This window comes from Vidua chalybeata, chromosome 19 (genome assembly GCF_026979565.1).
Source record: "Vidua chalybeata isolate OUT-0048 chromosome 19, bVidCha1 merged haplotype, whole genome shotgun sequence".
Classification (NCBI taxonomy): Eukaryota; Metazoa; Chordata; class Aves; order Passeriformes; family Viduidae; genus Vidua; species Vidua chalybeata.
The window spans coordinates 7,352,555-7,368,383 of NC_071548.1; the positions used below are offsets into that span (position 1 = coordinate 7,352,555).

The 15,829-nt window shown below is 67.9% G+C and overlaps 3 protein-coding genes across 4 annotated transcripts; 1 reads left to right on the plus strand and 2 right to left on the minus strand.

Annotated features, from left to right (window-relative positions):
• Positions 1-2,454: 2,454 nt before the first annotated feature.
• Positions 2,455-5,610, plus strand: FSCN2 (fascin actin-bundling protein 2, retinal). Its single transcript, XM_053960324.1, has 5 exons — positions 2,455-3,327; positions 4,585-4,741; positions 4,826-4,947; positions 5,015-5,182; positions 5,269-5,610. The coding sequence occupies exons 1-5, from the start codon at positions 2,505-2,507 to the stop codon at positions 5,472-5,474; spliced, it is 1,476 nt and encodes a 491-aa protein (XP_053816299.1). The 5' UTR covers positions 2,455-2,504; the 3' UTR covers positions 5,475-5,610.
• A 275-nt stretch (positions 5,611-5,885) lies between these two features.
• FAAP100 (FA core complex associated protein 100) lies at positions 5,886-13,280 on the minus strand. 2 transcript variants are annotated; one of them, XM_053960655.1, is made up of 10 exons: positions 13,210-13,280; positions 12,469-12,642; positions 11,710-11,828; positions 10,554-11,506; positions 9,894-10,044; positions 8,256-9,010; positions 7,855-7,991; positions 7,144-7,260; positions 6,642-6,728; positions 5,886-6,566 (listed from the first exon to the last, which is right to left on the minus strand). In XM_053960655.1, the coding sequence occupies exons 2-10, from the start codon at positions 12,631-12,633 to the stop codon at positions 6,432-6,434; spliced, it is 2,619 nt and encodes an 872-aa protein (XP_053816630.1). In that variant the 5' UTR covers positions 12,634-12,642; positions 13,210-13,280; the 3' UTR covers positions 5,886-6,431. The 2 variants fall into 2 exon arrangements, with proteins under 2 accessions (XP_053816630.1, XP_053816629.1); XM_053960654.1 differs by lacking the exon at positions 13,210-13,280 and having other exon boundaries at positions 12,469-12,733.
• Positions 13,281-14,572: 1,292 nt separating this feature from the next.
• Positions 14,573-15,572, minus strand: LOC128797705 (uncharacterized). Its single transcript, XM_053960497.1, has 3 exons — positions 15,236-15,572; positions 14,982-15,111; positions 14,573-14,891 (listed from the first exon to the last, which is right to left on the minus strand). Exons 1-3 carry the CDS (start codon positions 15,555-15,557, stop codon positions 14,690-14,692), a joined length of 654 nt encoding a protein of 217 aa, XP_053816472.1. The 5' UTR covers positions 15,558-15,572; the 3' UTR covers positions 14,573-14,689.
• Positions 15,573-15,829: the final 257 nt, after the last annotated feature.

The window sequence follows — 15,829 nt, forward strand, 5'->3', positions numbered from 1 at the left end:
ATCCCAAGTAGCCACCTATCGTGCCAGGTAGCCACACGCTGTTCCACAGGCCCACGCACCAGCCACCCACGGCAGCTCCGGGTGCCACTCGGGCCCACGGCAGTGCTGGCCACTGGCGTCGCCGTGCCCACGTCCCACGGGATTCCCACCCCTGCCCAGCCCTTCCCGGCAGCTCCCGGTGCCACCGGGATGGGTGACACGGGGACTGTGGCGGTACAGAGACGGCAGCGACTCGGGATGGCCTCGGGCGGGGGGTGACAAGGGTCCTGGAGGGGCCCGGCACAGCTCCAGGGGTCTCGTGTCCCCGAGTGGTGGGACATGGAGGGCCCCGGGGGGGGGTCTGGCTGGGGGGGGCTGCGCAGGTGACACCCGGGGGACATCCCGGCCGCACCCCCGGCCCGGACACAGCACCGGGGCCGCCCCCACCCGTGACTCAGGGAGGGCAGGGCCGGGCAGGGAGGGGCAGGGGCGGGAGGAAGAGGAGGAGGAGGAGGAGGAAAAGGAGGAGGAGGAGAGGAGGAGGAAGAGGAGGAGGAAGGCACCACCCCCGCCCCGCCCCGCTGCCCAGTGTGTGTCCGTCCGTCCGTCCCCGCTGCCCGTTCGCAGGGGCGGAGTGATGGGATGGTGATGGGGGGGGTCCCCACCTCGCAGGTTCCCGATACCCTTCCCGATCCCCCACCGGACCCCCCGAGCCCCTGCCCTGACACCCCCGGGCTGCTGGGGCACGGTTGAGGCCCCCCCCATCCCTCTGCCAGTTCCCTACCAGGGATTGGGGCCCCCGGGTAGCGCAACAGCCCCACACCCCTCCCTGCATGGAAACCAGGAGGGGCTCCCCCCACCAGCACCCCGACACCCTCCTGACCCCGACCTTGACCCCCACCCCAAGACCCTGCCTGACCCCCCCAGGCGTGTGGGGCACAGCTGAATCCCCCCCTCCTTCCACTCTGCCAGCCCCCCACCAGTGCTGTGGACTGGGGGCTCCCCCCGGCATCCCAGCACCCCCATTTTCCTCCTGGCAAGGGTGTTGGATGGAAATCGGGGGGACACCCACGCGGAGGGGTCACCCACCCCATCCCGCTGCGGGGCCCCGGCCCAGAGGGGTTGTCCCGAGCGTGTCCGGTCTCGGCAGCCCTCGGTGGGGAGGGGTCTGGCTGTCCCCGGGCCGGGGGGACGCAGGGACACGCTGTGCCTGTGGGACAGCGCCCAGGCCCCCCCCCCCCGAGGGGAACCTGACCCCGCCGGGGGGGCGAGGGGGGGCCGCGATGTATAAATGCCGCTCCCGGCTGCGCTGCCGGGCAGGTGCCGGCGGGCACCCACCGAGAGCCACGCGGGCACGCCGCCACCCACGGCCCCCCCCCCAGGACCCTGACCCACTTATTCCCCCCGCTCCGTGGCCCGAAAGCCGACCCGGCTCCGTTTCGGGGGTCAGTTACAGCGGCCGGGCGGTCGCGGCTCGGGTGTCGCTGCTCGGGGGGCCTCGGCACCCCCCGGCGCGGGCAGAGCCAGCCCGGCATGAAAAAGTCATGAGCAACCAAAGCTGGGGCTGTGTGCGGGAACAATAACCGGGCACCGGGCTGACACCGGAGCCGCGGGGCCGGGGGGATGGCGGCGGGAGCCGGCGCGGCATCGCCGCGGCACGGCCGGACCCCGGCACCGGGGGTCGGGGCACTTCGGGGGGCCCGCTGGTGACAGAGCCCGTCCCCGCCTGTCCCCAGGTGCCCCCAGAGGAGCGTGGCCGAGGCCGGGGGTCCCAGTGCCTGTGCCTGCCCCGGCAGGGTGGTTCCCAGGGTGGGAGTGGGGACTGTCCCCTACACCGCTGTCCCCTCCTGCCCCCCACGTCCCTGTCCCCCGCCAAGGGGCCGAACCCTCAGCTCTGTCGTGAGTTCCAGGCGGGCTCGGCCGCGAAGGAGCCCACGCCCAGGGGGTTGGCTCCGGGGGCCTGGGGTCGTCCGTGACCCCGATCCACAGCTGCAGGAGGGATTTGGGGCCACAGGACAGATGGAGGCCAAGGGCCCCAAAGCAGGATAAAAGGTTTACACTAATCAAAATGCCTGGCTAATTGGAAAAGGCGCTTAGGGGCTGGCCGGGAGGCGGCGCGGCTGGAGGTGACCCGCTGCTGAATCAGAGGGGCCGGTAACCTTAACCCGCCGGGATCGGAACGGATACGCCGGCCCGGATCGGGTTCCCACCCAAGTTTTCCACCCGCGGCTCCGCCACAGCAGGACGGGGCCGCGGCGAGGGACGGTGGCGTGGCCGGGGGCTGCCGCGGTGCCCCCTCGCCCGGGCGCCCCCGGTGCCCATCGCAGCCCGGCCGGTCTGTAATCCCACCTGCGGGTAATCGAACGGGTCGCAGCCCCCCGGGCCCCCGTCCCGCTCCGTGGGTCCGGGGCAGCGCAGCCGCCCCTGCCGCGGGCGCGCTCCGTCCGGCCCCGCCGCGACGCCCGGGCTCGGCAGCGCCGGGGAGCCCCCGCCGGCCCCCGGGGGCCGCCCCGCCTCGGCGGAAGATGCCAACGAATGGGATCCACCAGGTGCTGAAGATCCAGTTCGGGTTGATCAACTGCGAGAGCCGGTACCTGACGGCCGAGAGCTTCGGCTACAAGGTGAACGCCTCGGCGCCCAGCCTCAAGCGCAAGCAGATCTGGACGCTGGAGCAGGATGAAGCCGACAGCTCCATCGTCTTCCTCAAGAGCCACCTGGGCCGGTACCTGGGCGCCGACAAGGACGGGAAGGTGCGCTGCGAGGCGGAGCAGCCGGGCCGGGACGAAGGCTTCAGCATCATCACGCAGTCGGACGGGCGCTGGGCGCTGCAGTCGGCCCCGCACCGGCGCTTCTTCGGGGGCCGCGAGGACCGGCTGTCCTGCTTCGCCCCCAGCGTGACAGAGGGTGAGCTCTGGACCGTGCACCTGGCCATGCACCCCCAGGCCAACCTGCTGAGCGTCAGCCGCCGCCGCTACGCCCACCTGAGCGCCCACGAGGACGAGATCGCCACCGACAGCAACCTGCCCTGGGGGGTGGACGCGCTCATCACCCTCTGCTTCCAGGACAAGAAGTACAGCCTGCGCACGGCCGACGAGCGCTACCTGCGCTGCGATGGCACCTTGGTGCCCGAGCCCGGCGCTGGCACCGGCTACACCCTCGAGTTCAAGGCCGGCAAGTTGGCGTTCAAAGACTGCGACGGGAAATACCTGGCGCCCACCGGACCCACCGGCACCCTCAAATCCGGCCGCAGCTCCAAGCCGGGCAAAGATGAACTCTTTGACCTGGAGGAGAGTCACCCCCAGGTGGTGTTCACGGCGGCCAACGGCAGATATGTCTCCATCCGGCAGGGTAAGAGCTCTCCACGCCCCCAGCCCGCTCCCTGCCCACCCAGGGACCCCCGCGCACCCACAGCTCCGTGGGAGCACCCCTGGAACCCCCAGCCCGGGGCAGACCCCACAGTAGCAACCCCACAGCGCTGTGCCTGCCTTGGGGGGATCCTACAGCCACATCCTGGGGACAAGGGGGACCCCAACCTGGCTGCTGGAGAGGGACACGGGGGGTCCTGTCCGCCTGGGGGGGCTGAGGTCAGTGAGGATGGAGTGGGAGCAGCTGTGGGGTGGGCAGGGCTGGGGGGGAAGGCGTTGGTGCGTGTGTACACACGTGTGTGCATGTGCAGGGCTCTGTGGGCGTGCACAGGGCTGTGTGTGTGAACACGTGCAGGGCTGTGGGTGTGCACAGGTGTGTACGTGCACACACACACACACACACACAGGTGTGCCACGCTCCCGTGCAGCGTCCACAGGTGCACACGTGTGCCTGTGCACAGCACACACGATGCCATGTGTGCACACACGTGTGTAGAGCCAGCGGACGTGACCACAGGTGAGCAGAACCCCTTGTTCGAGACCCAAGGGACCCCACTCGCCCCCAGGTGCCCCCCAGGGACGGTGCCACCCCTGTGCCAAGCAGCTTAGTGCCGGGTGACGAGGGGGACCAGCTATAAATAGGGGTTTGTGACCAGATGGACGCGGCGGTGACAAGCTGATTAACCAGCCCAATTAGCACAATTGTTCGCAGGAGGATTTGGGGGGAGGGGGGCCGTGGGGCAGCAGAGGTGAGGGTTGGGGCGGGACAATGGCTGGAATGGGATTGGTCCCGATGGCCAGAGCAGGATCGCTGCCAATGGCCACAGCAGGATCAGTGACCATGGACGGAGTGGTTTTGGTGACAATGGCCAACAGAGTGGAACCGATACCCATGGCTGCAATAGGATGGGTGCCAGTGGCTGGAATGGGACAGTGACAGTGGGCTGGACTGGAATTGGTCCTGATGGCCCGAGTATGACTGCTGACAATGGCTGTAGTGGGATCGGTGCCTGTGGCTGGACTGGGATTGGTGACAATGGCCAGAGTGGGGTCACTCAGGATGACTGGAGTAGGACTAGTGCCAAAGTGGGATCAGCGACCGTGGCCAGACTGAGGCTGCTGCCCAGGGCCAGGACAGGACCAGTGCCAGCTGCTGGACCAGGAGTGGCGCTGATGGCTGGAGTGTGAGCAGTGCTCATGCCCAGAGCAGGACCAGCACCAACATCCACTCTCCCCCCAGGTGTGAACGTGTCAGCAAACCAGGACGAGGAACTGAACCACGAGACCTTCCAGCTGCAGATCGACCGCGACACCAACAAGTGCAGCCTCCACACCAACACCGGCAGCTACTGGACCCTGGTGGCCCACGGGGGCATCCAGGCCGTGGCCACCGAAATGTGAGTGAGGCTGCAGTGTGGGCTGGAGAGATGGTTTGGGGAGGACACAGGCACCCCCAATTCACCGTGTGTCTCTGTCACCAGCGCTGCCAACACCATGTTTGACATCGAGTGGCGCGGGCGGCGCGTGGCCCTGCGCGCCAGCAACGGCCGCTACGTCTGCACCAAGAGGAACGGGCAGCTGGCGGCCGTCAGCGACACCGTGGGTGAGTGCTGGGGGGGACAGGGGGGCCGGGGGGCTCGCCGGGGTGCTGAGGGCCGCGTGCTGCGCAGGGGAGGACGAGGAGTTCACTCTGAAGCTGATCAACCGCCCGATGCTGGTGCTGCGGGGGGAGCACGGCTTCGTCTGCTACCACCGGGGCTCCAACCTGCTCGACTCCAACCGCTCCGTCTACGACGTCTTCCACATCAGCTTCAGCGACGGCGCCTACCAGATCCAAGGTGGGCAGGGATGGGCTATGGAGGGGGTGGCCCTGGGGGTCTGTCCAGCCTGCACTGACACTGACACCCCCCGGGGCTCCCTGCAGGCCAGGGGGGCAAGTACTGGTACGTGGCGAGCAGCGGGTCGGTGTGCAGCGACGGGGACCTGTCCGAGGATTTCTTCTTCGAGTTCCGGGAGCGGGGCCGCGTGGCCATCAAAGGGAAGAACGGGCGGTACCTGCGCGGGGACCCCGCGGGGACCCTGCGCGCCGACAGCGAGTCCGTGCTGAGGGCCACGCTCTGGGAGTACTGAGCCACGGAGCCCCCCCCCTCTCCGTGGCCACCTCCGCCCACGGGCACCCGCCTGTCCCTGGCAAAGCAGGGAGCAGGGGGGTGGCAGCTGTGCCCCCGCCCCCGCGACTCATGGCATTAAAGTCACCTGGATCACACCCGGGCCAGCGCCGCCTCCTCCTTCCCATCGAGATCCAGCCCTGGTTCCCTCCCAGGAGCGCCCAGTCCCCATGAAAAAGGCTGATCCGGGGGCCAGTGGGATGCAGGGACCCCCAAGGGTGCCACACGGGATTGGGGGGGGGGGCAGCAAAGCAAAGCCACTGCAGGCAGGAGCCCGAGGGGGTTGCTCCTCTGCCAGGCAGTGGGAGACCCCCACCCCAAGAGCTGCCAGGACCCTCGGGGAGGGTGGAAAGGAACAGAGCCAGGCACGGGGTGAGCAACAGGATCGTTTTCATGGCAGACGACAGAGTTACAGACAGTGGAGAGGTGCGGGAGGGGCCGGGGCCGGACCACGCCGCACCAGCATGGAGATACGAGATCATTTATAGAAAGAACGGGGGAGCGGAGACCCCCTCCCCTGCCCAGCAGAAAACGGGGCTCCCCCGGGCACAGCACCCTGTTTGTCCTGATCCTGAAGGCGGCTCGGGGGGGCTCAGCCCGCGGCCGGCCCGGCTCGGCACGGCCACTACACTACCACGGATCCACAAGACAGCGCAGCCCCGGGGGGCTGCCCCGGCCTGGCCGGGCTGGGGGGCGGCGGGGCAGGGCTGGGCCAGCCCAGGAGCCCCCGCTCCGCCACCGGAGCCCCGAGACCCCCCCCCGGTGCTGCCGACAACACGACCACGAAACACGCACAGACACACCCCCCCGCCCAGACCGCCGCCGGCCCAGCTCCTGCTCTGCTGGGGTGGGGTGGGGGGCTCTCCCGTGGGCCCCCACCCCGGCCGGCGGGGTTCGGGGCGGGCTGGCCGCCCCCCGCTCACAGCAGGACCAGGCTGGGGTTCCGCAGCTGCCGGTAGATGCTCAGGAGCTTCTCGGCCGTGGCAGAGCCCTCAGCCCCCTCCTCACCCAGGGGCGGCTGGTCCCGGAGGGTCTGCGCCTCCTTCAGCAGCATCTGCGGGAGGGGGGGGCGGGGGTGAGGGACGGGCTGGTGGTGGGGTCCCCACGGGGAGGGGGTCGGGGGGCTCACCTCGTGGTTGGCCTGGATCTGACGCAGGTACTGCATGCGCAGGTCGGGGGGCCCCGAGCCCTGCGCCGCCTGCTCCAGCACCAGCGCCTGTGCGAGGGAGGGGGAGGGAGGGAGGGTGCTGGGGGAGCTGGCAGCATCCAGCCCCAGGGACCCCAATCCCAGGAGCCCCAGCCCCAAGGACCCCCAGCTCTGGGAGTCCCAGCCTTGGGAGCCACAGCTCCAGCAGCCCCCAGATCCTGGCAGCCCCAACCTTGGGAATTCCCAATCTCAGGGAGTCTGAGCCCTGGGGAGTCCCAGCCACAGGGAACCCCCTGAGCCCTGGGGAGCCCAAATCTCAGGGCAGCCCAAGCCCCCAACCTGGGGCCCCCAGGTCTGGGGACCCCCAGCCCCAGTGGTGCTGGTCTGTCACACCACGGTGCCACAGAAACGCTCCCCACTGCACCCAGGCTCCATTCCAGGGGGTCTGGGGTCATTTTGGGGTGCCCCTGCCCCGGGGGGGTACCTGTATGCGCCGGATGACGGCGTGGTGTGTCCTGCACATGTGGGCCAGGGACGGGCTCTCCATCAGGATCTCCACAGCCTGGATGGGACCCGCAGGGCTCAGGTCATTCATGGCCACCTGGACAGCAAGAGCAGTGTCACTGCCACCCTCGATGGCAGCGGGGGGCCAGAACCCCTCCCCACAGGCACCAGGTTGCTCAGAAGGGTCCAGACACCCCCACTCCCTCCCACTCCTCCCAGGAGCAGCTGCCCCCAGCCCGGTGCTCCCAGGTGAGCTCTGGCAGAATTAACACTGTCACTCATCACCCTGGGGACATCTGAGCTCTCAAATGCAAATCCACCTGTGCCAGGTACCTGGGGGCCCCTCAGGTGGGGTCAGGCAGGAGAGCTGGGCAGAAATCCCTGTTTTCCCTGTGCCTTTAGAGGGGAATTTTGCATGGGGTGGATTTACAACGCAAATCCAAGCGCATTTTCTAGAACCAAAGAAATGGGAAGGTGTGGAGAGGGAGGGAAATGACCACAGCCTTTGGGAAGCCCAGGACTGGGAGAATGGACTGGGAATGCTGCCTGTCCAGCCCAGAAGAGGGGGTCAGAATGGCGTGGCCATGCACCCACTCGTCTCCCTGGCTCCAGGAAGGAGCTGGCTTTGTGGGACAGGGAGCTTCCCTGCAGGCTGACCCATTCCTTGGCTCAGGGCTAACCCATTGCTTGCCTCTCGGACGAGCAGCTGGACGAGGCCACCGTCGGGTGCCACGCCACACACCGATGCCACCTCCGTGCTGCTCAGCGCCTCGGCCCCGGGGTTCTCAGCCAGCAGCCAGCGCAGGGTGGCACAGCAAAGTGGGACATCTGGGGACCAAAGGACAGAGCAGAGATGTGACACTGCTGGCAGCGTGTGCCCGAGGCAGCCCCTGAGGGGGCAGGGGTAGCACGGGCTGGACCCACCCCCCTCTCCACTGGGACATGCTGAGCTCAGTCATGCCACTGCCACGTGTGCCAAGGCTGTAGTGGGGGCACACAGCCCTCCTCGCCCAAGGGAGGGGCTGTGACAGTGCCACCCTTGCCCCAGGAGCCTCTCTGTCACTCCTGGGATCCTCCTCTCCAGGGACCCACCTGTTTCCGAGGTTTTGAGAGCGTTTTTCAGCAGCTCCGAGGACACCCGGATGGATGCTGCCGAGGGGGGCAGGTTCTCCTCTGCCAGGGTTTTCCCCTCCTCGGGTTCAGTCTGTTCCCGGGACACTTTGAGGAAGGTCTCCACAGGGTCTGAGGGGGCAGGGGGGGCGTTGGGCCCGGGGGGGCTGCTCCCGAAACGGAGACACTGGAGCATGTCAATGGTGCATTGGCTGAGGGGCAGGCAGATCCCCTCTCTGTCCGGGGACAGCAGGGGCGAGTCGTCGGGCAGGAAGTCATCCAGGTCCTCGGAGGAGTCGGAGCCGCTGCCCAAAATATCCCGTAAACTGTAGTAGAGGGCACAGGAGATGGTCAGAGGCAGGTCCAGCTTGGTGTCCGCAGCGGGGCCGAGGGGCAGCGTCAGCTCCCGCTTGTTCCCAGGGAGCAGCTGGTCAATGGGGAAGGTGAAGGTGGTGGCCGAATCCATGGATTCCTCCTCTAAGGCACAGGGGCTGGCCAGGAGCTGGACACAGAGGGTCCAGCCCTCCTCCAGGCTGTACTCGCTGCAGTTCTCCAGCAAGCAGGAGATGGTGACGGTGTCCTGGAGCAGGAGGCAGCTCCAGTTGGCAGTGACGGTGCAGGCGATGGGCTTGTGGCCCTCCTGGCTGGAGAGCAGCGCTGCGCTCACGTTCATCACCTGGTTCAGGCTGGCCAGGGCTCGGTTCCTCTGGTCCACGGCCTTCTTCAGGAAGGACACTCTGCAAGGACGATGTGACAGGGATGAAACAACGGGAGGGACGCCAGGATGCTGCCAAGCTGAGCTGCTCCTGGCATGATCCCACCACAGGAAACCCCCAGCTTCTCTGCCGTGGCAGCCACAGATCCATGTTCCCATCAGAGCTGACCCTGTGGAGCGGCTCTGGACAGCCAGACCTCAGGAATCCCCCTGTGGATGGAGGGGGGGGGGCTCACTCACAGCCCCTCCCCACACAGAGGCAGGAGGATGGAGGCATGCGCCTGCCCTGCCTGTTACTGCCGGCTTGGCACGCGTGGCAGGCGCCTGGCACCCTGCCTGTGCCACCTTCTGCTGCCATGGCTGCCGCTGCCAGCCCGCCCACAGCGCTGGGGGTGGCTGTGCCAGGGGAGGGGGCTGCCCTCAAACACTGGTTTTATATTATCGAGGTTGGGGGTGCTTCCCAGCCAGGAAAGGTAAACGCTGGAGCAGTTTTCCAAGAGAAAAGCTCGAGGAGAGATGGGGGTGTTCAGCCTGGAGAAAACAAAGGCTCCAGAGAGCCTAAAGGGGCTCCAAGGGAGCTGGAGAGGTACTTTGGACAAGGGCCTGGAGGGAAGGATAAAGAGGAACGGCTTCCCACTGCCAGAGAGCAGGGTTAGATGGGATTTTGGGAAGGAATTGTTCCCTGTGAGGGTGGGGAGGCCCTGGCACAGGGTGCCCAGAGAAGCTGTGGCTGCCCCTGAATCCCTGGGGGTGTCCAAGGCCAGGCTGGATGGGGCTTGGAGCAGCCTGGGACAGTGGAAGGTGTCCCTGCCCATGGGGGTCTCTCTTATCCAAACCGTTCTGTGATTCCATAGTTAATTACTGGCAATGACCTGCACAACCCCCAGCTTTGGTGCCACCTTTACCTCTCTGAGGTGTCCCCTATCCCCGACAGCAGCTCCTTGATCCTCCGGCCGATCTCAGCAGGGGTCAGCTCCACGTCTGGCTCCTCAGGGCTGCACAGGCCACAGGACACGAGGCGGCCCTTGGCCGACAGGGCCAAGAGCTCCGACTCCCCTGCAGGCACAGACAGGGTGGGTCAGGGGCCAGGAAGGGAGCAGGGGCTTCCTGGATGGCTGAGGTGTGGGGGGGACAGGGAGCAGGATGGCACTGCCTCCCCAAGGCAGTGGGGTATGATGGAGACAGACATGGATCACCACAGCACACCCTGCTCATGCACAGACCCCTGAGAGGGGACAGCACCCTGTGCCTGCCACTCCCCAGCCAAGGCCAGCAGCACCCAGCTGTCACACAGGGGACCTGCTGGTGGCACAGGCAGCCCCGCGGGCAGCCAGTCTAGAGGAACATTGAACACCCCCTCTTTGGAGAGAGCCCACAGCTGGCCAGTTCCTGCTATGCCAAGTTGAGGGACTGGGAACGGGCAGGGAAGAGCAGGAATCACAATGGACAGCAACAACTTACAAAACCAAGGGGGAGCCAAGAAGGATGAAAGCTGGAGCCCCACCCAACCCACACGGCGCTGCGGAGAGAGGAGAGGCAGGACCCCACCCCGCCGCCCCCAGTACCTTCCGAGGCCCGAGAGGACAAGGAAAGAGCCACGACGCTACAGATACTCAGGCTGGCCGGGGACAGCACGGGGGGCAGCACGCCGGCGCCGCTCTCCGCGTCCTCGGGGTCCGAGGAGTCGCCCGCCCAGTCCAGGTCGACGGCGGAGATGTCCGAGTGGGTGCTGTAGTACATGCGGGAGCCGCTGCCGCAGGCCGCGCACAGGATGGGCCCCCGCAGGTAATATTCCCTGAGCTCCGGCACCGTGGCCTCCTCCCGCTGATCCGCCTTCACGGCCACCATCTTCCCGTAGTGGCCCACGGCCACCACGCAGTCACAGCCGGGCTCGCCCGCGGGCGGCTCGCCGTCGCCGTCGTCGGCCGCGCGGCGCTCGGTGCGCAGCGCCCCGATGAACACGATGGGCTCCTCCAGGTGGTGCAGGATCTTGACGGGCGGCGCCGGGGTGGACACGTCGCGGCAGCCGTCGGCGGCTGGCGAGGAGCTGAGGGCTTTGAGGGGCACGGAGCAGAGCTGCCCGTCCGGGAAGCCGCACAGGATCATGGGCGACTCCAGCATGGCCACGTCGATGCCGAAGAGGAGGCTGAAGAGGGGCTCCTCCAGCACGAAGCCCCCCGAGCACCAGAGCCCCTGGGTGCCGGGCGCGGCCGCGCAGCACAGCACGGGCAGGAAGCAGGAGGGCGGCGCGTCCCCCGCGTCCCCGGGCGGGCTGCCGGGGCAGAATTCCACCTGGCTGACCTGCCGGTACGGGGGCCCGTCCTGCTCCGGGCGCGGCAGCTCGTGCAGCCGCATCCACCACTTGCCCTCGTCCTGGGCCAGCGTGATGACGAAGGTGCTGAGCAGGGTGAACATGCTCAGGCTGGCGTCGGGGAAGATGCAGGCGTCCGCTTCCACCGGGAAGACGCCGGAAGGGCCGTTGCTTTCTTGGCCGTCGCCGTCCGTCTGCTCCATTAACCTTTGGGAAAACAGGGAAGAGCTCTGAGCCAAGCCGTGGGGAGAAGCCAGCGTGTCCCTTGGCCGCCTCTTTGCCTGGCCCTGGGAAGTGAACTCCTGCAGGAGAGCTTTTAGCACCGGCAGAGATGGATCCGGAGCCTCGCGTTTCCCACGGCAGGCGGGGCAGCCCTGGGATGGGGGGGTGGGGGAGTCACCCCTGCTCACCTGCTCTGCTGCTCCAGGGACACGCAGTAGATCCCGCTGTGGGCGCACAGGATGTAGAGCTGCCGGGGCTGGGGCAGCAGCTCCACGTGCCACACCTGGTCGGGGCAGCGGAACACAGCCTGGCAGGGGGGACACAAGCAAATGTCACCTCCCGCGGCACCCGCGGGGGCGGCAGGGACAAGGTGGCTCCCTGCAGAGGGGGATCCAAAGCCATTTCCAGGGACAAACGGATGCCTGGGCAGCACCCAGCTGGGTGTTCCCGGGCGGGAGGGGTGGGAGAGGGGCTGAGGCAGCCTGTCGTTCCCGCTCCCTGAGGGGAAGGAAAACAGGGAGCAGGGTACGTGCTCTACTTTGCCGAGCGGGAGCGCAGTGTGGGAGGCAGATCCCGCTCTTACAGCGGTGGATTTCTTAGAAATGATAATCAGAACAAATTAACAAAGGCAGCAGCGTGTCAGTCAGGGCGCTGTGACAGCGGGGACAGCAGCCAGGCCTGGGGGGAGAGGGGAGACAAGCCCCTGTGCTGGGGGGAACGAGCCCGTGGAGTCTGATCTGTGTGTCCCACTGGATTGGGAGAGGGGCCAGCTGGCAGCACCCCCAAACCCCAACAGACCCCAAAGCAAAGGGTGCTGCTTGTAGGGTTTGTTTGTTGGATGCTGACGGAGGGAATCCAGGGACAGGCAACGGGGACATGTCTAGGAGGGTGTCCCGATGGGATGGGGGGGGGGCACGGTGAACCCCCCACCCCGCCAAGCCCCTCACCTTGAGCACTTTGCCCTCCTGGTCGTACACGTAGACGAACTCGGTGCCGTTGGAGAGGTAGATCTCGTTCTCGTGGCACAGCACCCGCGGCTTGCCCGCCACCAGCCCCCCCACCGGGCAGCAGAATCCGGCCAGGTAATCCACCCTGTGCCCCACCTGTGCCATGGTGCCGGCCTGGGGACGTGGGCAGGGGGCACCGAGGCTGTGAGGGGCTGAGCCGGGACCCCCGAGCGGTGGGCAGTGTGTGGTGATGCAGCCCTGCAGACCCCTGTGCCCCACAGCCCCTTCCCCCCTGAATGAGACCCTCAGCTCCAGCCCCACAAGCAGCCCCCTCCCAAGCATCAACCTCAGCCCCTCCATTCCCACCCCCATAGCCCCCAGACCCTCCTACATCACAGGGCTTGTACCCCAGACCCTCCAGACCCACCCCCGACCCCCCCACACCACAGTCCTTGTACCCCAGACCCTCCAGACCCACCCCCGAGCCCCCCACACCACAGTCCTTGTACCCCAGACCCTCCAGACCCACCCCCGACCCCCCCACCACAGTCCTTGTACCCCAGACCCTGTCCCACAGCCCCCCCCCATACTGAGACCCCTCAGGCCCCCCCAAGCTCAGCTCCACTAGCAGCCCCCACCCCAGACCCACCCCGGCTCAGCCCACAGCCCCCCACCCAAGCCCCCGCCCCTCTCCCCCCCATCCCGCCCCCCCCGAATCCCTCCCGGAGGGGCCGCGGGTACCGGGCGGGGGGCGCGGGCGGCTCCGCTTTACGGCTGCGCGGCGGCCGCCGCAATGGGCGGGGGGGAGTTTACGACAGGCCGTAAAGCGGCGCGGGGCGGGGGGCGGCTCCCGGAGGTCGGTACCGGGAGGGGAGGAGCCCCCCGCCCCAGGAGTGACCCCCCCATCCCGGCACGGGGGGAGAAAGGAGAGGCGGTGCTGGCGGCAGCGGCTTTATTGACAGAGAGAGGGGCCGGGTGCGACCCCCGAGGGGGGCAGAGACCCCCCGAGCTGCCCCTGACCCACGGGGATGGACCCCCAAAAGTCTGGCGGAGACCCCCAAGTGATGACCCTGAGACCCCCGGCTTGAGACCCCCAAGTGATGACCCTGAGACCCCCAAATGATGACCCTGAGCCCCCCACGTTTGAGACAAGTGACGACCCTGAGCCCCCCGGCTTGAGACCCCCAAGTGATGACCCTGAGCCCCCGCCTTGAGACCCCAAGTGATGACCCTGAGACCCCCAAATGATGACCCTGAGCCCCCCACGTTTGAGACCCCCAAGTGACGACCCTGAGCCCCCCGGCTTGAGACCCCCAAGTGATGGCCCAAGTGACCCTGAGACCCCCAAGTGATGACCCTGAGACCCTCAAGTGACGACCCTGAGCTCCCCGGTTTGAGACCCCCAGGTGATGACCCTAAACCCCCAAATGATGACCCTGAGCCCCCCGGCTTGAGACCCCAAGTGATGACCCTGAGACCCCCAAATGAGGACCCTGAGCCCCCCACGTTTGAGACCCCCAAGTGATGACCCTAAACCCCCAAATGATGACCCTGAGCCCCCCACGTTTGAGACCCCCAAGTGACGACCCTGAGCCCCCCGGCTTGAGACCCCAAGTGATGACCCTGAGACCCTCAAGTGACGACCCTGAGCTCCCCGGTTTGAGACCCCCAGGTGATGACCCTAAACCCCCAAATGATGACCCTGAGCCCCCCGGCTTGAGACCCCAAGTGATGACCCTGAGACCCCCAAATGAGGACCCTGAGCCCCCCACGTTTGAGACCCCCAAGTGATGACCCTAAACCCCCAAATGATGACCCTGAGCCCCCCACGTTTGAGACCCTCAAGTGACGACCCTGAGCCCCCTGGCTTGAGACCCCCAAGTGATGACCCTGAGACCCTCAAGTGACGACCCTGAGCTCCCCGGTTTGAGACCCCCAGGTGATGACCCTAAACCCCCAAATGATGACCCTGAGCCCCCCACGTTTGAGACCCCCAAGTGACGACCCTGAGCCCCCCGGCTTGAGACCCCCAAGTGATGACCCTGAGCCCCCCAAGTGATGTCCCTACGCCCCCAGCCTGAGCCTCTTCCAGCCTTTCCGAAGCCCCCCAGGTGATGCCTCTGCCGCCCCCAGCCCGAGCCCCCCAAGCCTTGCCCCCGTCCCCCCAGCCTGGCGGAGCCCCCCGGCCGCCGCCCCCGCCCCGGGCCCGGGCGAGGCTCGCTCACTGCGGGCTCCCGGGGGCCCTGCGGGGGCTCTGGGGGATCCCTGCCCGGCGCGGGGGGGCTGCAGCGCCCCGGGCCCGGCTCAGCTGCTCCACGGAGGCTTCGAGGTGGGCGAAGCGATCCGAGAGCCGGCCCAGCTGCTCCTTCAGGCCGCGGAAATCCCGGTACAGCTCGTCCAGGGCCCCCGACAGCGCCGGGATCCTGCGGGCGCCGCGCCGTGAGGGCAGGGACCCCCAGATATCCCCCGAGGGCCCCCAAATATCCCCTCCCCAGGGACCCCCGGGCCCTCACCGGCCGTAGTCGGGCAGCACGGTCTGGTGGTCCGACAGCAGCAGGTTCCGCAGCTGGGACGTGATGGCGAATTTCCAGTTGTCCAGGACCAGCGTCAGGTTGGCGCAGCCCCTCGCCGGGGGTCTCTGGGCTGGAGGGGCCGGGCTGGCTCACCACGAGCAGCCTCACCTGGGACCCCCCGCCCCGGCCCCAGCCCCAGCTGCCCGGTCAGTGCGCACGCCGCGGCGGGAAGGGGTCCCGAGGGTGGGAATTACCGTCCGCTCCATCGTCCCCCGCCGCCGGCCGCCGGCCCGGCCTGGCCGCGCAGCCCAGGGCGGCGAGCAGCAGGAGGGGCAGCAGCCGGGCCATGTCCCCGTGTCCCCACGGATTGTTGTCCCGCAGGGCCGGGCAGGGCAGGTGCCGCCTCCCCAGTCCCGCGGCCGCTCGCCGGGCTGCGCTCCCTGGCTCTGGCTCCCGCCGCTCCCGCTCCCCCTTTTCCAGGCTGGGGCTGGCACCCGGCCCGGCCGCACGCGGCTCCGGGGCTGATTGCAAACAGACCGCGGACACGAGCCCGGACACACGGTCCCGCCGGGGCATGCGGAGCGGTCCCGGCCCGTCGCGGGGATGGAGGGCAGGTGGCACGGCCCCGGGGAGCAGGGTCCCGCGGTTCCCGCTGGGAATGCGGAGCGTCCCGGCAGGTGACAAAGCACGGGAGGCGCGGTGCTGTGTCCCCCTGTTCCAGCTGGGAACACGGAGCATCCTGGTCCCATCCTGGCACAGATGACAGAGCAGAGGTGGCACCGTGCTGAGGCACGGCGTCCCCCCCATTCCCATCGGGAACACAGAGCATCCCAGCCCCGCCCGAGGTG